General features: G+C 29.7%; 6 protein-coding genes across 6 annotated transcripts; 3 read left to right on the forward strand and 3 right to left on the reverse strand.

Moving 5' to 3' along the window:
• Positions 1 to 4,010: 4,010 nt before the first annotated feature.
• On the reverse strand, positions 4,011 to 5,003 carry GO595_000014 (IBR domain containing protein; the record flags this gene model as incomplete). Its single annotated transcript, XM_067914191.1, has 1 exon — positions 4,011 to 5,003. One exon carries the CDS (start codon positions 5,001 to 5,003, stop codon positions 4,011 to 4,013), a length of 993 nt encoding a protein of 330 aa, XP_067779469.1.
• A 710-nt stretch (positions 5,004 to 5,713) lies between these two features.
• Positions 5,714 to 6,286, forward strand: GO595_000015 (small GTP-binding protein; the record flags this gene model as incomplete). Its single annotated transcript, XM_067914302.1, has 1 exon — positions 5,714 to 6,286. The coding sequence occupies one exon, from the start codon at positions 5,714 to 5,716 to the stop codon at positions 6,284 to 6,286; it is 573 nt and encodes a 190-aa protein (XP_067779470.1).
• Positions 6,287 to 6,638: 352 nt separating this feature from the next.
• GO595_000016 (uncharacterized protein) lies at positions 6,639 to 7,544 on the reverse strand (the record flags this gene model as incomplete). Its single annotated transcript, XM_067914413.1, has 1 exon — positions 6,639 to 7,544. One exon carries the CDS (start codon positions 7,542 to 7,544, stop codon positions 6,639 to 6,641), a length of 906 nt encoding a protein of 301 aa, XP_067779471.1.
• A 71-nt stretch (positions 7,545 to 7,615) lies between these two features.
• GO595_000017 (C2 domain containing protein) lies at positions 7,616 to 8,419 on the reverse strand (the record flags this gene model as incomplete). The annotated part of the gene is made up of 1 exon (XM_067914524.1): positions 7,616 to 8,419. The coding sequence occupies one exon, from the start codon at positions 8,417 to 8,419 to the stop codon at positions 7,616 to 7,618; it is 804 nt and encodes a 267-aa protein (XP_067779472.1).
• Positions 8,420 to 18,255: 9,836 nt separating this feature from the next.
• On the forward strand, positions 18,256 to 19,566 carry GO595_000018 (uncharacterized protein; the record flags this gene model as incomplete). Its single annotated transcript, XM_067914635.1, has 1 exon — positions 18,256 to 19,566. One exon carries the CDS (start codon positions 18,256 to 18,258, stop codon positions 19,564 to 19,566), a length of 1,311 nt encoding a protein of 436 aa, XP_067779473.1.
• Positions 19,567 to 20,314: 748 nt separating this feature from the next.
• GO595_000019 (uncharacterized protein) lies at positions 20,315 to 21,994 on the forward strand (the record flags this gene model as incomplete). Its single annotated transcript, XM_067914745.1, has 1 exon — positions 20,315 to 21,994. One exon carries the CDS (start codon positions 20,315 to 20,317, stop codon positions 21,992 to 21,994), a length of 1,680 nt encoding a protein of 559 aa, XP_067779474.1.
• Between the last annotated feature and the right edge of the window lie 1,397 nt (positions 21,995 to 23,391).

A 23,391-nucleotide genomic window follows, 5' to 3' on the forward strand; every position in this document is an offset into this window, starting at 1 on the left:
TGACCAAAAAATCCAAAAAATTCTATTATTAAAATCACAACTAAAATATATATAATAATTTTTTATTCTCTAAGCATATCAATACATTTTTGAGTTATTTGAAATATTTGTATTATCTTTATTTGTTCATAAATTTTCTCTTGCACTTTAATCATTTGTGTTATTTCCTTTTAACCATCAAAGGCTTTGGGAAATATAAATCCAAAAAGTCACTTATTTTCGATTTCATATCAGGTTCCGCCATAAATGTTATTGAGTTTATCAATTCGAAGACGTCATCTTTTAATGAATTCACAAAATCTTCGTAAATTTGTTTGAATTGTAACCAATTTCCTTTCATTGCTCTTTCCCAAAAGTCATCAATTTTCGGAAGTATGTTTTGACAATTTGGGTTTAATTGTAAATCTTTATAAAACCTCAAAGATAACTTTGCAATTTTTTTATTATGTTCGATGAAGATATTTCGATCATTAATTTTTCTTGAAAGTAAAATCTCAAGAAGAAGAGAAACATCTTCAGTTTCGACTTTATCGAACATAAAATCATATTTTATAAGGTTTGTTAACAAGAAATTTATATTAATTTGAGTGAAACGTATTAATATCATTAACGAAGTTAAAGAATGATAAATTAAACGTTCGTCATTATTAAAAGAATTAATATTTCTATATAAAAGTTGCGTAACGCTTTTTATTTGCATTTGACATGGTGGGAAGAAATAAAACCGAATTCTATTTTGGCTCTTTAAGTATTGAATTTTTTGTTTATTATTAAAGTTATATGGAGAATGTGAATAAGAATAAGAAATGAGTATAAGTAAATAAGCGATTATTGGTATGTTATTATTATCATCAAGATTTATATTCGTTAAAACATAATCAAAGAAATCATAATTTAAAATTCTAATTAAAGGAATTTGGAAATTAATATAAAGAATCAATTTCGCAATCAATTCAACAATTTTATACATTTTTACATTCATTTGATAATGAAAAAGTGATATATATAAAGGTTATAATCCACTGTTTGAACAATACAAACTTTTTGGTATTTTTCGTCTTCATTACGCTTCCCCCAATCATATAGATGTGAAATTTTAAGAATCGATGAAGAAAATTTGTATGAAGTAGGCATCATGTGTGCGCCACCAGGCATGATTTGCCAACGAAATAATGTCTTATCACTTACAGTGTATAAAAATTCGTATGAGGATTTGATTATATTTACATCTGTTTGAATAAGTTCTGAGTTAGAAAACAGTGGACTGCCATCACCGGTGTTCGAGAAGAGGTGAACTTTTCCTGAAAATGATAACGTAGCAAAATAAAATGTTTCTATGTTTGGTCTACATGTTTTCCCCGAAGTTACAGATACTATTTCATCGCCTTCTAAGTCTACTGGATGTTCAAGTTGTTGTATGCTGATAGTGACATATTATCTTTGTAAAGTTAATTAGTAATAAGTTCATTACAATGCCAAACAGAAGATTTGTTCTACTGGCATAATGAAATTATACCCTTGGCCTTCATTCGGGAAATTGGCCGGTATTATGAGTAAAATAATTTTTTTTTACATTAATGTTGCTATGAATTTTAATTACTTTGTATTTTGTAGATAATTTCACTAAATTTTGTTTTTAATCAAATAAAAAAATCTATAATGAATCAAAAATTTTATTATTGACGCTTTTTAAGAATATATTCCAATAAAATCATTTCATAATATATATTAATATTGTTTTATTTGTAAAGAGTATTGCTACATTACAATTTTGCACCTTTTTCGTGAAGCATGTTAAATATTTTTTTAAAACATTTTGAATGTACTAACATTTGCTCTACACGCGAAAGTATTGTTTGAAATGTTTGAAATAATTTCCAAATATTATTTTGAAATTCTATATTATTATAATAAATTATAAATAAAACAAATAAATATCTTTAGCATTAATATCAATTCCTTTTTGTTCAAGAAGTAATTTAACTATTTCTGTACGACCATTTTCAGATGCCCAAATAAGTGCTGTCCAAAATAATTTAAATAATTTCCAAATTTTATATCGAAACACGAGATCATTAAAACAAACATCATATCAAATAAATAAATATCTTTAGAATTAATATCAATTCCTTCTTGTTCAAGAAGTAATTTAACTATTTCTGTATGACCATATTCAGATGCTAAAATAAGTGCTGTATCAAATACTTTAAATGATTTCCAAATCTTATTTTGAAACATAAAATTAATAAAATATGTTTTAAATAAAGCAAATTAATATTTTGATCATTAATATTAAATATTTTTAGATCAAGTAGTAATTTAACAATATCCTCATAACCATTTTTAGATGCACACATAAAAAATGTATTAAATATTTTAAATAATTTCCATATATTATATTAAAACTTTCAATAATAGAAATAAACTTTAAATAAAATGTCCAAATATTTCTAGTATTAAGATCAACTCCTTGTTCCAAAACATATTTAACAAGTTCAATATTTCCTGATTTCAAAGCAAATTTTAAAATATTATTTGGAATTGAATTATTTAGGAGAAAATGTTTAACAAGATATAAATTACCAATTTTTGCTGCTTCATTGATTGTGGATTCTTTAATTTTCAATCCTTTCCCAAGTAAATATAAAAAAATTTCAGAATTTCCGTTATTGATACATATGTCTCCCAAATCATTAATATCCTTTTGTTTCATTTTTCTAAATAAATTAAATTGCTAATGAATAAATTGTATGTATATGGGAAATTTATATCAAATAGTTCTATTACTATGTCGATTGCATTTTCAAGATTATCTTGGGTTAAATTAAAAATCGTGTGTTCAAGTTTGGACATTATCTCTATGGAATAACATTTGGAATTAGCGCCATCGGGATTGCTGCTATTCATATTGCAAAACTTAGTTCTTTAACGATCGTTTTCAACTTAAAAATTATTTATATTACAAAAAAGTGATTATTAAATGAAAATAAAACTTTATGTCATGCTTTAAACTTCCAAGGTTACTATCACAGTTATTAATAAAGAAATGCAACTCAGAATGAAAATCACAACAGTCATATGATGTTAATTTTATTCAACCAAATTAAAGATGAGTATGTATATTGATTTTTTTACTATTCCCAAAAAAGTCAAATCACTTAGTAGAATTGACTATAATTTGTTGCTTGTGCAGATGGTATTTGTTCATTGGTTTGATAATTATTTGTATTAACATTTGATGTCATCTGGTTGTGAAGAAACTTGTTCCGTTTCATCTGGTGGGAAACCATAGTCTGTAAGTATTAAGTAAACTAATAGCATCGCATGAGTAAATATTAAATAAGGCAATATGGTAGCATTATTTGAATTAGCTTCAAATCAACCTGGCACACTCTTTTTCTTGTAATAATCTGAATTGTAAAATTTAGAACAATCAGTAGGATTTGGTTTTAATGATAGAAACAGCATGTAGAACAATAACAGGAATGCTGAAAAAAGTAGTCATGTAAACAAATATTTTGAAAACCTTTTTATGAGAACAGCATAAGAAAATCATTAAAGCGATTAATGCAAAGAAAAGTTCTACCGAGACCAGACATATCAAAGAAATAGCGTAAGCATCTAAGTATAGATCATAATCGTAATATTCAGACTTTTCATGATAAGAAATATAAAAATAAGGTTCTGTGGCAACCCATTTAGCTGTTATAAGGATTGACCACAATAATCCACCAAAGTAAAGAAGAGCAAGAAGTATAGTGATGAGATTTCTTTAGTACACTTGTAAGTAATATCTTTTTTGAACATTTAGCATTGCTGTAATTCATTAATGTACTACGAAAAATATATGTAAAATTTGGATAATAATGGAAATTAATGTTATGCAATTTAATTCTTTATACTTACAAATGCTTAATGAATTTGTAACTTCAAATATTTAATATCAATAAAAAAAAAAATAAATTTATTAACTAAAAATTACAATTTTACTTATAGACACATTAATTTACTTAGTAATGTGAGTCCGCCTGTTTCATCAATGATTCCCTCACCAGCCGAATCTTCCGTGACATTTTCATCGTTTCGCTGCATGTCAGCCTGCTGCTTTTTGCGTTTTTTATTCTATTCTCGACGCTGTTCAAAACCTTTTGCAAAGTCAAATGCGCAAATCTCATTAATTCGTATTGCGACGACGGCTTTACGACTTCGAAATTGTTTTGCATTTCTTTGTCCAAGTCTTTGACTTGCTGATATCGAAGTGAGAACATATGAACTTGCGACCACTTTAAGTTTTCGAATCCTTTAATGATTTGGTTAATCAAATTTGTTGCTTCTTGTTCGTATTCGTCTTCTGGGATACTTAAGTCTAAGACCATATTATCTTTTAACGATTTGATCAAATCATCTTTTTGTTCAATGTAACTTCGGACTGTTAGTTGGTACCGTGTAAATGGGTCGTGGTAGTGTTCGAAAAAACTTGGGTTAATTCCATCGCCGATCTTTTTGTATGGGTCATCTTCTTCTTTATATGCATCACAACTATACATCGTCTTTGGATGGGTACTCCATGGCTTTAAGCACATCCAACAGAATTCATGTCGGCATTTCTTACATAACATTTGGTTACAGCCACCGGTTTTTTCGATGATGGCATTACAATTTGGACATTTCTTACAATTCTCACCTAAGAGTCGTTGCTCCATGAGATCTTTGTTGGACAGTAGCATCCACCGTTCCTTCTCTCGACATGTAGCTGGGGCATGTGACGCTTCTTTGCAAATGGCGCAAAAGTCATAACCGCAGGCGCACGTTAAGACGTTGCAGATGTTTTTGCAGTGAAGTATGTTGATAGGGCGGGAGCAGCGCGGATTTGGGCAGTTCGTAAGGGTGTCAGCAAGACATACTTGCTCATTCATAATAATCTTTAGGAGACTTTGCTGAGCTTCTTTTCCACATAAAAATTCAACGGAATTTGGTGGAAGAAGACATTTACACCCTTCCATTTGACACGGAATTTGTGATTGGGAACTACTGATTTTGGCTTTAATATGGGCTCGCCAACAATCAACACAAAATAAATGACAACAACGAAGTTGATACATATCTTTGGCTGGATAATCGCAATAACAGATCTCACATGTAAAGATCTGTTCGGGATCAGTAGTTTTAGGATTGGATAATGAAGGATCTTTGGATAAATCACTTTGTTTAAGACCAATTTGAGCAATAATTGATTTAAATAGAGGATCTGAAAAACTTTCATAAAATGAGTGCACATTCCATTTTAACTTTTGAAGAATCATGTAAGCAACATATTGATGAATCCCAAATTCACTTGATATTTTTCGGCATTCTTGCATAATGGATTCATATATGTCATCTTCGGTGCAATCTGAGAAAAAAGGTTTGGGCTGAAAAGAATTTTTCTCCTTTTGAGGTGTAAGCTGAATTGAAACGAAAAGTTCACTTGCATCACCCGGCTCACTAAGGCACCCATACTCATCGAACTCTTCGAGTTCGTAATCCTCCATTAAATTATATATACTAGTACTTGAATAAGATGGATTTATTGTTGCTTCTAAAATGGGGCACCCCGTTTCGATTAACGTTATTTGTTTTACTGTATCGTTGTTATTTACACCATTTAAAATTTGGTTTTCTGTTGTTTACTTGATCAGGTTGTGGTTGATTAGTTTACTTATTTTTACCTATCATGCCACCCCCTGATTTCCAATTCAAAGTCTGTTTATTAGGAGCTGTAGCGGTAGGGAAAACGGCAATTGCAAACAAACTTCAATTCGGCGTTTTTGAAGAAGATTACCAGCCAACAATTGGTGCTGGATATATTCCTTATCGTACAAAATGTAATGGAAAAGAAGTAGAATTGCAAATATGGGACACAGCAGGGATGGAACGTTATAAAACTTTAGGCTCAATTTATTATCGAGATGCTCATGCAGCTATTTTAGTATATGATCAAACAAGTCTTCAATCTTCAGATGCACTAAAAACATGGCTATCATCTTTTAAAAACACAGTCAAAAATCCTTGCGTTATATTTGTTGCAGCTAATAAGAATGATCTACCAAATAAACTTGTTCCAAACGAAAACATCAGAGCATGGTGTCAAGAGAATTCCTTTGGATTTTTCATTACATCTGCCAAAACAGGTGACGGTGTACAAGATATGTTCAATACACTTGCAGATAAGCTCATGGAAGCCAATCCTGTGATGTCAACAGGAAACCATCTTCAACAACAGGAAGAACAGTCAGGGTGCTGCTAATTTTACTATATAAATAAATTTTTAAGTAATTTAAATCAACCATTCTTTTTGCTTTTGAGGATTTGCTTTTGTTTTTTGGATATTATTAACAAATGTTTTCCATTTTAATGTGTATAAGTTATAATTCTATTAAGACATTATCTCAAATAATCATATGATGGAATTTTGTTGAAATAACTAAAAGGATATCTCTTTGAATGTAAAATTACTATTATATAGTTACTATAAATTTCCACATGAAATTTTTAAGAAAGGTAATAATAATTTAAATTTCCGTATAACCTTAATCAAGAAAAATATTTAAAATTTTCTTTATTAATCAAACAAAATATGTTAATTTATCATAAAATCATCAGCGATTAAACTTTGGAATTTTTGTTTCATTAAGTTTCGCCTCGATTTTAGCTTTCACAGGAATCATCTGACTTCCAAAGAACTTCTCTAGCACGAACCAAGCTATAATGAAAAGAGGTACCGCTGTTGCGATATAAGATGTGAACCCATTAAGAAATGAGTACCAATCACTTTTATCAACATAATATTTCACATATGGAACACGCATGGAAAAATGCAGCTCAAAAAGTTCGCTGTTGCCAAATGTCCATATTTCATTGCGAAGTTTGAAAAATGGCGATCCGCTAATAAGTGGATATGACGAGTTAAGTGGAATTGTCATATCTTGTGTAAAATCAATGTAATCATCAGAGAGAATAACCTCTGTTCCTTTGAAACTGATTGGCTTTTCTTGTGTAAATGATAACGAACCAATTATGTTAAGACTAGTAGCTGCTAAAACAGTGGAAGAGTTAACAGAAATTGATGTGTTAAACGTTTTCCCGATATCATTAAACCGAGTTTCGAGTTTAAGATTCAATTTTGCTGATGTGATGGTTTCATCTAATGTTTTTGGAAAATAAGCAGATATTTTTATAATTCTGTCATTGCCTTTTCTTGGGTATTGAATAATTGGAATTCTTGTAGATTCCGTAATTGAACTTAGATCTGAATCCACAGTAAATGTTAAAGGTGTTGAAATTGTTGGGCCTGTTAGTTCAAATCTCATTTGGGGAAGAGCATTAACAATTGGCCTCTCTGCTCTTCGTTCGAATTGAGGGAAAAAATTAAAAGTCCAAACATTAAAAAAATAAGGCAACAAAATTGCAACAAGATAAACAATTAACGTAAAGAAAGAAGCGCATGAAAATACGTTTGCTGAATAAGTAATTGGTACTTTACCAACTTTGTATACAGGTCCCATTTAAAAAAAACGAATTTTATATTTGACAAACTTTGTCTGGCAAAAACAATTAAAAGTGTCAATAAAGTGTTTTACTTCTTTTTGCCTGCCTTCTTAGCGGCCTTCTTGAGTGCCTTTCTCCATGGCTTAGTCATCTTCTTATAATCCTTTTCTGACATTCCAGCAGGACGAGCTGGCATTGGACCTAATCCTGGAACATTAACACCTGGGGCTGGTGCGACATATCCTGGTGGTGGAGCAGCATAGCCTTGTGGAGGTGGTGCAGCGTATCCTTGTGGTGGAGGAGCAGCGTATCCTTGTGGTGGTGGTGCTGCGTATCCCTGTGGTGGTGGTGCAGCATAACCTTGTGGTGGTGGTGCTGCATAGCCTGGTTGAGGTGCATATCCTGGTGGTGGAGGAGCATAGCCTTGTGGTGGTGGCGCATAGCCTGGTGGAGGTGCAGCATATCCTTGTTGAGGTGGATAACCTGGCTGTCCCATTGGTACGTTCTGGAATGCTGGTGCACCAGTTGGAGAAAGATGTAATATAAGATGAATACGTCCTCCCTTCTTAACATGATGTGCTGGGATCATGTTATACCATTGATCGATAACTTGGCCAGGTGGAAGTGAGCAAAGTTGGACTTCAAGTGATGCCATGTCATCATCTTTAATGAGATCCTTATCTCTCATCAAAATCTTGAGTGCAGCGTTTGATGGGTTTGGAATGTTGAAGTGGAAATCTTCGTTCCAAACTGGTTTAAGAGAATTTTCAATAACTCTTGTTTTGCGTGTATCATTAGAACTGGTAACGCTGATAACACAGTATGGGTCTGATTTGCTGATATCCATCTTTGCGATATCAAGCGCCTCAAGAACTCTTACGTGGAGTTGCATTGTTGTTTGTGAACCAAAAGAACCGCCTGTTTTCCGTTCTTTGTGAACTTTGAACGGTTTTCAATTCATAAAAATTTGACTCCTTTGAAAAACTGGGTGTTAAGGAGACTGAAAAATTATGTAAACTATACAAAACAATTATCCGCTCAGTAACCGCGAATTTTGAGATAAGTCAGGAAAGTCCCCGTTAGGGGCATTATCTGAAAAAGTTTGGATTGGGTCGTTTTTAATCGTTTGACTCCAAAACTGGTTTCGGTTAAAATCCTTGCGAATCGGAATTTCTTATAAATTAAAAAAATATGAGCAAAATTAATTTGAAAAATTTTTAGATTTAGAAATATGACCAAATTAGAATCATCCATTGTGATCTCATGATTTGAATTTTTTTTTCATTTTAATTAAAAGCAAAAATAATTCCATGGAATAAATTTTTTTATTAAATATTAAAAAATCTCCTTAAAAGCATATTATACCCTCTTTTCCATATCATAATAAATCTGAAGTCAAGCATTTTCCAATTTCCATTCTTTAGATATAATTATATCTAAATGAGTTAAACATCACTAAATACTTTGTAAAATTTCAACTTTAATTTTTCACAAATTCAAGAATTAGTAGCTGAATATTATCATTAACTCTTATCAACCTGATTATTTGATTTCAACTTACCAAATATATATAATCTGATCGTAATCAATATTTCAGTTTAACATCCAGTACAATATATAACAAATGGTATGTAAAATTAGCATAAACAATCTTCGTGTTCTCATTCATACAGTTTTGATTCAATAGAAAAAACTTTTTTTCCAAGAATGATTGGGAAATATAGAAACAAATTGATTCAAAAAAAAAAAAAAAAAAAATCCAAAAGAAATTGCAAAAATACATCGGAATGTTGAAAAAGAAAAATTTCAAGAGATATCATTCAAGCAAATTTTAATCAAAGAATTGAACTATTATCATTATGGAAGATGTGCTGGCGGAATGAAGACAGTGCTAATTCCACGTAACACAACAATTTAAATTAAGAAGTCAAATGTGTTCACAACATTCTCAGATAATCAGCCCGCAGTTACAAGCAAAGTTTATAAAGGAGAACGTTCGCGAACATGCCACAACAAATTACTCGGCACATATGATTTAACAGGTATTCCGCCAGCACCACGCTGCGTACCACAGATTAAAGTTACATTCGATGTTAACGCAGATGGTATTATGAATGTTTCAGCACAAAATAAGTCGACAGGTAACGTGAATAATATCACGATTAAGAATGTGAAAGGACGTCTTTCGCATTGTTTATTGATAAAATTGTTGCAGATGCAGAAAAGTATAAAGCACAAGATGAAGAAGTACGAAAGAAAATCGAAGCGAAGAACGCGCTCGAAGGATACTGCTTTAGCGTACGCAACTCATTAAATCAAGAACAGTTCGCTAACGCATTGTCACAATAAGATAAGGACACATTCAACAAGGAAATCAATGACACGCTCGCATTAATCGAGTCTAACCAAGACGTAGACGCGATACAATCAAAGCTAGGCAGAAAGAACTCGAAGGCAAACTAATGCCAATTATGCAAGCAGCTTATCAACATGCAGCAGGCGGCGCACAAGGCGGAATGCCATGCGCGAACATGCAAGGAGGAAATGGACCATCAGCAAATAGTGGACATTCATCAGGTCCACGTGTTGAAGAAGTCGATTAAATGAATAAATGTAATATAATTAATGAATAAGTTTGAAATATTCTTTATTTTATTCAGAATATGAACAAATTCGTTTTTATCATCAAATTTTGTTATCTTGGATTTACTAAGGATCAAAAACATTAAATGTGTTAGCAAACATATGTTTATCATTGCCATTTGCTAATTAAATGACAAAAATGTAAATACATTGAATATACATAAGATTGTAATATTCAATTGATTATTCTAATTATTTGTTAAAACCTATATTATACAAAATTTCATGAAAGTTTTGCTGCATTGTTGCTATAACTTGGACTATATTTTTATAGATATAATTGTGGTTTACATAAATTTTTTTGAATTTGTAATAAAAAAAATTAAAAATTTATTATTTATTTATTTACTTAATTTTTTTTACTTCTTCTTTCGACCACAATTTTTCTTTTGTGGTTTTGTTTGCTTAACATTGTCTGGTTTATTTAATTTCTTTAATATTGCTTTTTGAAAAATGAATAAATTGTATATCTAATTGGATAAAATAAACATCTTTTTCATCAACTTCAATTCCCTCTTGTTCAAGAAGTAATTTTACAATTTCATTATGTCTTGCCTTAGATGCTATCAAAAGTGCTGTTTCATATAATATAAATAAATACCTAATATTAAATTTAAACATTATATAAATCAAAGTAAACAATAAATAAACTAAATTCAATATTCCTTGCATTAATATCGATATCTTTTCTTTCAAGAAGTTTTTTAACTACGTCAATATGAGTTCCTCCACAAGCATACATAAGTGGTGTAAACAATATTATATATAAATTTTAAATATTTTGAAAAAACAATGAATTATAAAAATAAGTATGATGTATAATTTATAAATATTTTTTTTATTTACGTTCACATTTTCATGATTAAGTATCAAATTAACAATTTCAAAGTTATCTGATTTAATCGCCATAGATAAAGGGGGATCAAATATTTTCAAGAAATTCCAAACAAAGCAATAAAACAAATTGATGATCATGATCATTAACATCAATTCCATCATATTCTAGGAGTAATTTTGCAACTTCGTTATGCTTATTTTTAATTGCTAATGTAAGTGCAGTCCCTAATAATGATTTAAAACACGAAATTATCTCAAAAAATATTTTCTAGATTAACATTAATTCCTTTTTGTTTCAGAAGAATTTTAACAATATCAATGTGACCATTTTCTGCTGCAATCATTAGTGGTGTCTGAAGTGATTTAAGTAAACATTATAAGCCAATAATATAAAAAAACATTATTTAATGATTTTTGTATTTTATCTTGTTTTAATAATAATTCAAATATTTCAGTATAACCATATTTTGCTGCTATCATGATCGGTGTATAATCAAATTATATATACAAAAACTAAATATTTTTTTAAAACATAAAATCATATATTAAAATATCTTTCGTGGTTAGATGAATATTTTTTTGTTCAAGAACATATTTAACAAGTTCAATATTTCCTGATTTTACTGAAGCATTTAAAATTTTCATTGGATTGCTTTTGTTTTCGAAAAAATATTTTACAAAATATGTATTTCCATGTTTTGCAAATTCGCACATGAAAAAATCATCAATTTTCTTTTTATTTGATGATAAAATAGAGAAAAGTTCGAAATCATTGTTTCGGATACACATCATTTTGTACAGCTCTTCTTTTTTCTTAAATATTTTATTCTGATTTTCAATTAAATAATTAAATATATCATACTTATGAAATTCAATTGCTATTTCAAATTCATCTGGATAAAAATTTTGAAATAATGAATGCTTTTGTTCACATAAATGAATTATCTCTAAGTTTCCACCTGCAATTGCATATTTACCTGCGTTATTCACATTTGCACCATTCATAAGTAAATATTTAAAACATTTAACTGATCCAAAAAATGCTGCATAATCAATTAATCTAACAAAATGGTTAATAAATGAAAATCGTTCATAAAGTGATGGCTCAATTGTTTGGTTAAAATCAAAATTATTTTGTGATGATATTTCTTGAAGTTTTTCGATTTCATCATTTCGAATTATTTTTGAGATTTCATTTGGATTAACTCCTTCTTTAATTAATTGTTTATGAAGTTCCCAATCATTCTTTGACAATTTATCAAAGTCTTTAAAGAATTTTTCTTGAATAAAATACCAGTTATCATTATCATCACATTGATAATCTTGAATCTTATCAATTTCTGTTTTGTCTTTATAATGAATAAAATATAAACTTTGTATATTTCGAACAAAATTGGTGTCAATTAAATCATATTCAAGAAGTTTTTCAAGAAAATAATATGATTCTTGACTTTTTTGTTCAAGAAGATATTGACTTAAAAATATCAAATATTTTAAAATTATTTTCTTCGAATTTTTCAATAAATTTCAAATATGAAATATATATATTCGGTTCTCCTTTCATCGATTTAAAAGCTGAATATATTAACATACAAATAACTAAATCGAAAGAATATGGAAAATCTTTATCAAATAAATCTTTTGTTTCTTGAACTTGTTTTTCAATATTTGAATCATTTAATTCAAAAATTATATTTTCAAGTTGATGAGGAAGTATTTTATCGAATGATTTGTTGGAATTCATTCGTTTGTGGACTACGGTTACAAAATTGTATGCTTTATATCAAATTTGACTACAAACAAATATAAAAAAGTGTTAAATAATAAATCGATCCACTTCAAAATGGTTTTCTTATTCAAACATCATTACGAAACTTTTTATAACATAATAACTTGAAACAATTCCTTCTGTTTCCATGCACAATATTTGTTATTAACAAGAAAAAATATTATTCTTAAAATTAGATGAATAGAACTTATGGATAACTAATAAAAATAAAAAACAGTTAAATATTTATTTATATATTAGGATTTGTAAAAATGTAATAGAACGATTTTTTCATCTTATTTTATTATAAAATTTAATTATCTGTCATATTTTATCAAAAATCTGAATATTCCAATAAATAAAAAGTACATCATATGGAAGATATATTGTTTCTTTTTAATCGTAAGTATTGCATTCAACCACCGAGATTTCTTGGGAAAAAATAAATTTCCGGGGAGACCGTTTATACCGCATCCTTGAAAAAAGAGAATAATAAGATAAGAAAAAAATTATGAGAAGAGAAAAAGAAAAAAATTGATAAAAAATGAATCAAATCATGATATGGAAGCTTGCTGGTTGACGTGATATAGTAAAAAATGGCCAGCGCGAAGGACAAGAAAGAAAAAGTGCATGAGTAAATCATTTAATCTGAAACTTTTCCTAATAATAAAGTTTTCAATATTGAATGACGATACATGTAAAGAATAAACATCAGAAAAAATAACCGAAATTTCCTAGGAAAAACTGGGAGCCGCTCCGATAGATAAAATTGAACGATTATTTTTGAAAAGAAATAACGGTTAGAGTGTCAACCTTCTGCTTTGTCATATATTAATATATAAATGTTTTGTTGACAAAATTATTTATCAAAATAATGCATATATATATACATATATATACACATTTATGATTAATATTATTGCAATAGTGATAATTATGGTAACAAATATAATTAACCTCATTTTGTATTTGGAATATATTTATTACGTGAAAATATGAATATTTTTTGGTATAAAATCAAAATATTTTGATACAAAAGTCATAAATTTTTCTTGGACCTTAATTTTTCATTAAAAATAAAAATGCAAATATAATGTGTTATATTTTATTCATGATTAGTTGACATCATAAATATATACCTCAGAACAATCTATTTTTTTAAATAACGTAAGATTATTTCTTTGCCACTTCTATGCCCATTTACTTCTTTTCTTTTGTGATTTTGATTGTTTACTATTATTCGGATCATTATTGAATCTATTCATTATTGATATATGATATTTTAATAAATTTCATTTCTAATTATATAAAATAAACATCTTTTTCATCAACTTCTATTCCCTCTTGTTCAAGAAGTAAATTTACAATTTCATGATGACACATCCTTGATGCAATCATAAGTGCTGTTTCATATAATATAAATCTATACCTAATATCAAATTTAAACATAAAATAAATTAAAGTAAACATGAAATCAACAAATTTCAATATTTCTTGCATTAATATCGATATTTTTTCTTTCAAGAAGCTTTTTAACTATGTCAATATTAGTTCCACAAGCAAACATAAGTGGTGTAAACAATATTTTATATAAATTTCAATTAGTCTTGTAAAACATAAACATCATATTAAATTAAAAAATAGTTTTTGCATTTACATCAAAACCTTCATGATCAAGTATTAAATTAACAATTTCAAGGTTACCAGAATCACATGCAATAGAAAAAGGAGTTTCATTTTATTTAAGGAAATTTCATAAAAGGAAATAAAACAACAAAACATTAAAAATTATAGAATTGCTAGCATTAACATCAATTCCATCACATTCAAGAAGAAATTTTGCAACTTCGTTATGCTTATTTTTAATTGCTAATGTAAGTGCAGTCCCTAATAATGATTTAAAACACGAAATTATCTCAAAAAATATTTTCTAGATTAACATTAATTCCTTTTTGTTTCAGAAGAATTTTAACAATATCAATGTGACCATTTTCTGCTGCAATCATTAGTGGTGTCTGAAGTGATTTAAGTAAACATTATAAGCCAATAATATAAAAAAACATTATTTAATGATTTTTGTATTTTATCTTGTTTTAATAATAATTCAAATATTTCAGTATAACCATATTTTGCTGCTATCATAATCGGTGTAAGTTTTTCAAATCTTTTTTTAAAACATTAAATCATATATTAAAATGTCTTTCGTGGTTAGTTGAACATTTTTTTGTTCAAGAACATATTTAACAAGTTCAATATTTCCTGATTTTACTGAAGCATTTAAAATTTTCATTGGATTGCTTTTGTTTTCGAAAAAATATTTTACAAAATATGTATTTCCATGTTTTGCAAATTCACATATTAAATTTACAGGAATCTTTTTAGATGATGATAAAATAGAGAAAAGTTCGAAATTATTGTTTTGGATACACATCATTTTGTACAGCTCTTCATTTTTCTTAAATATTTTTTTCTTGTTTTCATAATAATAATTAAAAACATCATACTTATGAAATTCAATTGCTGTTTCAAATTCATTTTGAAATAATACATGATTTTGTTCACATAAATGAATTATCTCTAAGTTTCCACCTGCAATTGCATATTTGCCTGTGGTTATTACATTTGCACCATTCATAAGTAAATATTTAAAACATTTAATTGATCCAAAGAATGCTGCATAATCAATTAATCTAACATAATGGTTAATAAATGAAAATCGTTCATAAAGTGATGGTTCAATTGTTTGGTTAAAATTGAAATTTGTTTGTGATGATATTTCTTGAAGTTTTTCGATTTCATCATTTCGAATGATTTTTGAGATTTCATTTGGATTAACTCCTTCTTTAATTAATTGTTTATGAAGTTCCCAATCATTCTTTGATAGTTTATCAAAATCTTTGTAGAATGCTTGAAATGGATCATCATCATAATCATAATCATCGGTTTGACTTTCTTCATACTTCTGATAATTATCAATCTTCTTATCAATTTCTGTTTTGTCTTTATAATGAATAAAATATAAGCTTTGTATATTTCGAACAAAATTGGTGTCAATTAAATCATATTCAAGAAGTTTTTCAAGAAAATAATATGATTCTTGACTTTTTTGTTCAAGAAGATATTGACTTAAAATATCAAATATTTTAAAATTATTTTCTTCGAATTTTTCAATAAATTTCAAATATGAAATATATATATTCGGTTCTCCTTTCATCGATTTAAAAGCTGAATATATTAACATACAAATAACTAAATCGAAAGAATATGGAAAATCTTTATCAAATAAATCTTTTGTTTCTTGAACTTGTTTTTCAATATTTGAATCATTTAATTCAAAAATTATATTTTCAAGTTGATGAGGAAGTATTTTATCGAATGATTTGTTGGAATTCATTTGCTTGTGGTCTGTTTTATAAATGATTAAAAACAACAGAAAAAGATCATATTCACAACTTTTTAAATGCACCCAAAATTGTATACTTTATATCGAAAATATAAACGTGCATCATTCCCATTCAAATCCTTTTAAGGTAATCAGTCGCGTGTGATTTTTGAAGCAATAACATCCTTAAAAATCATCAGAGAATGATGAACAAGCTACAACGAGAAATCATGATATTGCAATTCTGATTGAAGAAACTGCAAAAAATTGTTATGTTCCTGAAGTTGAATCTCGAGATCGTACGATTTCATATTTACATTTTTGTATATCAAATCATTACCAGAAGAATCCAACAATATTTGAAAGGGATTCAGTATTGGAAATGATTGAGGTGGGGAGTGTTATATATTCATATCACCAACTTGTTTATACAAAAGAAAAATCAGACTTTAATGGTGTGCGTGTTGTTGCCAAATGTGAAAAGAAAAGATGGTAGTTCCAACAGTTGACTAATTCAAGAAAATTCAAAATGATGAACAGCCAGAAGGTATTTACTGGAAATGGAAGAATCTGAAGCTGCTACAAAGTGGAATGCACAAGTTGGATGAAAACAACTAACTCAGCTGAGTTTTGTGAGTTTAAATTGGCATTGATATAGTTTTGTTTTGATGAAACAATGATTATTGATTGCGTAACCCATAAAATTCAATTTCTGTTTAATATATACCTTATAATAATATTATTGATTTTACATATTAACATAATATATGCATTTCGACAATTCTTAAGTTATGAAAATTATTTGCCTTCATTTTGTGATTTTACATTGGATATGATATAATCGATTATATCATTTCTTAGTTAATGATTCAAATTGTGTTATTGCACTTGTAACCATACTCGATGACAAAGAAGATCCATGGAGCATCTTAAGAGGCATTAAGCCAATAAAAGAGCATCCACAATTTCAGTAACAGGGAGTGAATGGAACAATGCATTTGTTGTCAGCCGCCGCTCAATTGATTTTCAATGAAATGATATATCAAAAATTTTCGCTTTTGGATTCACTTGCCACAATGACATCATCACTTCGCCAACTCCGAAATAGTGTATATAATGCTGCTACAATTAATTACACAATTGAAAACCCATTAACAGATCATTTCTTAAAGTCCTTCTCTAAGACTCATAGACATTAACAGAATTAGTTAAAGAAAATTCACCATGATGAAAAGTTTAATAATCGCTGCTACATTCACATCCAATAACATCTTAGTATCAGGAAAGAAAACACGTTGATGAATTCGCATGATCTGTCATCAACTTACCATCGTATGCGGTATCGATCATAGCGTAACATTAGCTTTTGTTACTCCATTCTCGAACAAAGGAAATCAATATCAGCTAAGACTGGATACCAATTAGTATTCAGATGCCAAGGAACTGAAGAAGAAAAAGCACGCAGATGCTTCGCTGGAATTAGGAAGTTCATTGAACTTAAGGATATCATACAAACTGAAAAGGTATCAAATTGGGAAGGCGCTAAGATGGACATCGCATCTATTGGCGGAATACCATTTGAATTCAGATGTTCATTTGGCGAAGGAAACGCTTTTGCTAGTGAAATGCAATAAAGAAAAGATAATTTTGCTATTGCGTTCTCCAGGCTTTTGTTAAAATTACAAAAGCCCATGAAACTTTCTGTTAGGATTCAAAAAAAGAAAAAAACATCGAATTATTACACTAGGTGTTGAAAGTCAGAATTCATAACTAAAAAACAATTACAAATGATTAATTGAAAGCTGCTTTGAATTTATAAAGATGTTCTAGCACTTGTTAGATGATTCACATTACTTTAGTTGATATTATATATTAAGATAATTAGTTAATCATAATGTACACAAGTGGTTTTATTTTTGCCTATAAACAGTGGTGAAGGCGCTTTTTTATCTAAAATTTCCAAAATTTTCACCTGGCCAATAGTTGTTGAGGTTATTTGGCAGTTTTTTCAGAGCAGCAAAACTTTTTGAGTCAAAATCTAGACCAATTTCCATTTGGATAAATGTCTTCTAAACAAATCAGATGGCTTCGCCAACAGATGCAAAAAGGAAAGAAAAAGCAAGAAGAAAATATAGATGATATTGATCCAATCGATGTTGATTCTCCGAATGTAGATTTTTCCGTTTTCAAAAATGAGGAAGAGGATATGGCAGAACCACCAGCACCTGTTGCTGCTCCACCTCCACCTGCACCAAAGCGACAAAATAAAAAAAAGAAGAAGGATGATAACTTTGATGAAGAAAGCGAGTATTCAGCTTTACTTCAAATTGCATCCGAAAACAAAAAACGCGAAGCAGAAGCGAACGCTGCTAAATCAGATTCCAATGAATTTGACATGCGTTCACTTAATTTTATATCAGAGCTCAAAACTATCATTGGAGCCACTACATTTGATGCCTGCCTTAAGCTACCCAAATCTGCTTCAGACATCAGATTTATATCCAAACTTAAGAAATGGCCGAATCGCATTCCACAATTTTATCATCTTGAGCCTCAAAATAATGATTTCCTCGTTCAACTAACTGAATATGGGGAACAACAAACTTCCGTATATACAGCGCTTTCTAGGATCAACGACGCGCAAGGCTTGCTTCAGCTCGCATTAAGTTCACCGTTTTCTCCGCCACTTTTGCCTATCGTCTGTCAGACGAAACTTTTTGATAGGGACTTTGAGTATGCAACAGAAATCGCTCTGCGCGGTCTCTACATTCTCCAACAGAGCCTCCCACAGACGTTTGTCCCTGGCAAATCAAAACTTCTTCCATCAAATGGCCGGGATCAGTTTCTCGACTTAATTGCATTTATTGCCAGATTTGCTTTCCGTAGAAGTTGCTTCAAATCTTCTCTTTCTTTGTGGAAGTTTGGCCTTATGATTACAGATGACGACCCAAGAAATTTCCTTCTTCTATCTGCAATTCCTGCTTTATATGCAGGCGACCAGAAGTTTATTCAAGATATGCTTGACTCAGATATCAAGTGGAGAGGTATTCCAATCCGATTTATACCTGATTATGGAATCGTCAATGCATTATTGAAATTGCCAAATGACATTACAGCACTTGCGAACGAAATGGCAAAGTGGCCGTTCTTCTTTGAAGACGTAGGAATGACAACAGAGTTTGTTCCAACTCAATTCTTATCAACACTCGGATCTGCAATGAGAAGAAGAATTGCAAAATTCCTCGAGAACCCAGAGCTGGAATCTGTGCTCGAAACAGCTGCAACAATTGCAATCGATTTGGATATGAAAAATAAAATTGAAGTCGAATTGCAACATTGGAATAACGTACAAACAGATGACGTCGAAGCTGCAGACTTTGTCGAAGAATTTGTTATGCCAACAGGCTGAGTTGTGGATATTCAATAAAGTTTTATAGAATTCATCGAATATTTTTTTTTAGTTCTAAGAAACTATTTGCTTGAAATATCAAACGTTTGGAATTAGTTGTTGCATAGCATTTGAATTTGCAATTACGTTTATTGATTTGCATCCCATCATGAGATATTTTTAAAGCCAAATATGAAATAAAAGATCACAGTAATCCTTCTTAATGAGAAATAAATAGGAAATATGAAAATAAATAGTAATCTGTATGAATATATCATGAAATAATTACTTAATTATTTTAACAGTTTATCACAAGAGAAAAAAGTAAAAACAAATGAATTTTCCTAATGCATTTGTGTAAACCTTATTTTATTGATATTGTAATGAAATGAAATTATTGCATAACGTAGCGTTTTAATGCTTCTTTAACATTACCTTCGGTGCTTTGGATCAATTCTATTGCAGCTGCTCTGGTTAAATGAGTTGCGTTCATAAACATTGTTAAATCTGAGCTTTTAATTACAATTTCTGGTTTCTTCTCTTCTGTGTCTTCTTGGAGTGACTTAATAGCATCAGCTGCTCGCACGTCAGTCTCAAGATGATCATTATTAATTAAGGAAGCTTGATGTACTTGAACAGACATTAAACTGGTCCAAAAGGAAAGCGCACGTTTAATTGCATAACCAAATTTCATTTCACATGTCAAAAAATGAATAACCAAGAGATTCCATCTCATTATTTTTTAATTTTAATCGATAACACTGCTTTAATGAATCGTACTGATTCAAATGGTTTTCCGTATGTGTCGTTCGGGAAATCTGTAATTCAAATTCTTCAATTATTTAATGAAGCAAGAGGGCAATCAACAGGAAAATATAAATGCGCTATCTACTATTGTTTTAGCGATGATAATGGTAAGCCTGCGTTTCGGCAAACACCAGGAAATCGCGACTATCAGAACATTAAAATTTCGCCTATTGGTAATTTCAATGATACTGTTAAGGAAGGTTTATTCTCGTTTAATCGCATTCGATATGAGCTTTTAAAGCGAGACACAACTGATTCCTTTTACCAACAGAAAGCTAAAACGCCCACTTTTTTAGTGTTATTTTTCAGCAATTTCGATACTCTTGATCCCTCTTTCTATCAAGAAACATTTATTAATGAATATGCATTTCGTCCTGATGAATATATTTTATTTTTTCATATATGTGGTCAAGATCAAACATCAAAAATTGCCAGAAAATATCATGAAGCTATGTCAAATCTTGACATAGAAATTATCCCTACGACTCATGCTTACCATAATTATCTCACTGTTGTTAATCAATCACCTTCTCGTCCACCAATTTTCCATTTCATCATTGATAACGGTTACCAATTAATCAAATGCTCACTTTCAACACAATCATCAACATATTGGCCTCTTCCATATGATTATCATACTGATGGTTCTGTTTTTGCTTGTAATTCTATACCTTTATACAAACTTCAACCAGCTTCTTCTCACATCGATACAAAAACACTGAAATTCGACGGTTATTACATCAAATTAAGTGCACCGATAGAAATAGGCGAATACGTTCTATCGTTCTCTAATTCACCAACGTCACTTTTTGCCATTTTAACCGTAAACGATAAACATGTTGCAGAACTTAAAGTTCTTCCTTATAACTTTCCAGAACTTTTAGACACTCTTCCTACTCCAGCACGTAGTGACTTAGATAAATATCTTGGAAAACTTCCACTTGACTATATTGGTTATGTTACTAAATATTTTCAAGAATGTCATTTCTCATATAATGAAGACTTCGATAAACAAAAAAATATTGTCAAAGAGCAACGAGCCAAAGAGAAAGTTGATTTATACAAACTTCATCGACAACAAATTTCAGAGTATTTATTACTTCCACAACTTGATCATAAAAAGATTAGCACGCCAACGTTGTCAACCATCTTTTCGGAAATTCCGAAAGTTCATAATTATGAAACCCTTACTCCAAAACGTACATTTATTAAACTTAATAGTGATACATTTGATGATATTGGGTTCGTATCATTAGAAATGGTACGCTCGAAAGTTAAACCACCGACTATCTATAGCAAAATCAGTTCTTCTGTAACTGATGAATTTCTTAATTCTTTACTTCCGAAAGAAGAGGAAGAAGAAAAGCGCGTAGAAATCGAGACAAAGATCGAGCGACAAATCGAGGCCATATCTGACGGATTAAAGGTGGAAACAGATGAAAGCGATAGCATTTCAATGTTAGAAGATTTGTTAATATTATTACGAGAAAGGTGTATAAACGAATTAGAAATGAACTTAAGAAGACTGGAAACGAATAATGAATTATATGATTTCATAAAACAGTTCTTGCTGAAGGCAATCGATAGATTCCAATTAGAAAGTGTACTTCCTGAAAAATTTGTAGAAGAGTTAAAACAATAAATAAAATTGTGTTTGTTTGCTCAAACTTGTTTTTAATGTAAAACCAAAAATGAACAAATTTCAAATTCAAATTTGGAAAATTAATTTTTATAAAAATTATGATCTAACACTGTTGTGTACATTATGATTTTGCTATAAATGTTTTGTTGCTGTTTCATGTTGTTGCTTTAAACTGAAAATGCAAATTTATTCGGTATAAATTTGAATGGTTTACTTACATAATTGTGATGGAGGCATCAATTAGTTTGATGTGCTGACGAGAATTTGTACCTCATGGAAACTGATGATAAAGCAGAGCCTCCGCGTCGTGGTTCAAGGACTAGACATAGTAATGAAATTAGGCATTCTAAAGCGAGTATTTGGACACAAGAAGAGGATTTTCGACTTCTCTCGATTATGTCTGATCCTGCAATTTGTGGTAATAAATGGACTGAGATAGCTAAATTATTCCCGAATAAATTACCAAAGCAAGTATCAGAAAGGTGGAGGAATGTTCTAAATCCAAAGATTCGAAAAGGAACATGGACACCAGAAGAAGATTCATTTATAATTCAATGGGTTAAAGAACAAGGAACTAAGAATTGGGAAAAATGCGCAGCACAAATTGGGAATCGGACAGGAAAACAATGTCGTGAGCGATGGGTAAATCAACTTAGTAATTCAAACAGGAAATGGACATTTGAAGAAGACGAACAGCTTATTAAGCTGATGGAAACTTATGGGAAAAAATGGAAAGTTATTGCTGGTGAAATAGGTCGAAGTGAGAACCAAGTAAAGAATCGATGGCATTCAACACTAAGAAGAAGAATAGAGAGAACTCCGAATGTACATGAACCATTGATGGAATCTCCAAAAGGAAAAAAGAAACAGAGTTTGAATCCAAATGAAATTGTTGATGTGAAAAACTTAATGAATAATCATTCAAAGTGAGAACGCTTCAACAATAGTTTGAAATGCATTTTACTGAAGCATTTAAAATTGTCTTTGGATTTCTTTTGTTTTCGAAAAAATATTTTACAAAATATGTATTTCCATGTTTTGCAAATTCGCACATGAAAAAATCATCAATTTTCTTTTTATTTGATGATAAAATAGAGAAAAGTTCGAAATTATTGTTTTGGATACACATCATTTTGTACAGCTCTTCATTTTTCTTAAATATTTTTTTCTTGTTTTCATAATAATAATTAAAAACATCATACTTATGAAATTCAATTGCTGTTTCAAATTCATTTTGAAATAATAAATGATTTTGTTCACATAAATGAATTATCTCTAAGTTTCCACCTGCAATTGCATATTTACCTGTGGTTATTACATTTGCACCATTCATAAGTAAATATTTAAAACATTTAATTGATCCAAAGAATGCTGCATAATCAATTAATCTAACATAA

Source organism: Histomonas meleagridis, assembly GCF_020186115.1.
Source record: "Histomonas meleagridis strain 2922-C6/04-10x chromosome Unknown contig_1, whole genome shotgun sequence".
Lineage (NCBI taxonomy): Eukaryota > Parabasalia > Tritrichomonadida > Dientamoebidae > Histomonas > Histomonas meleagridis.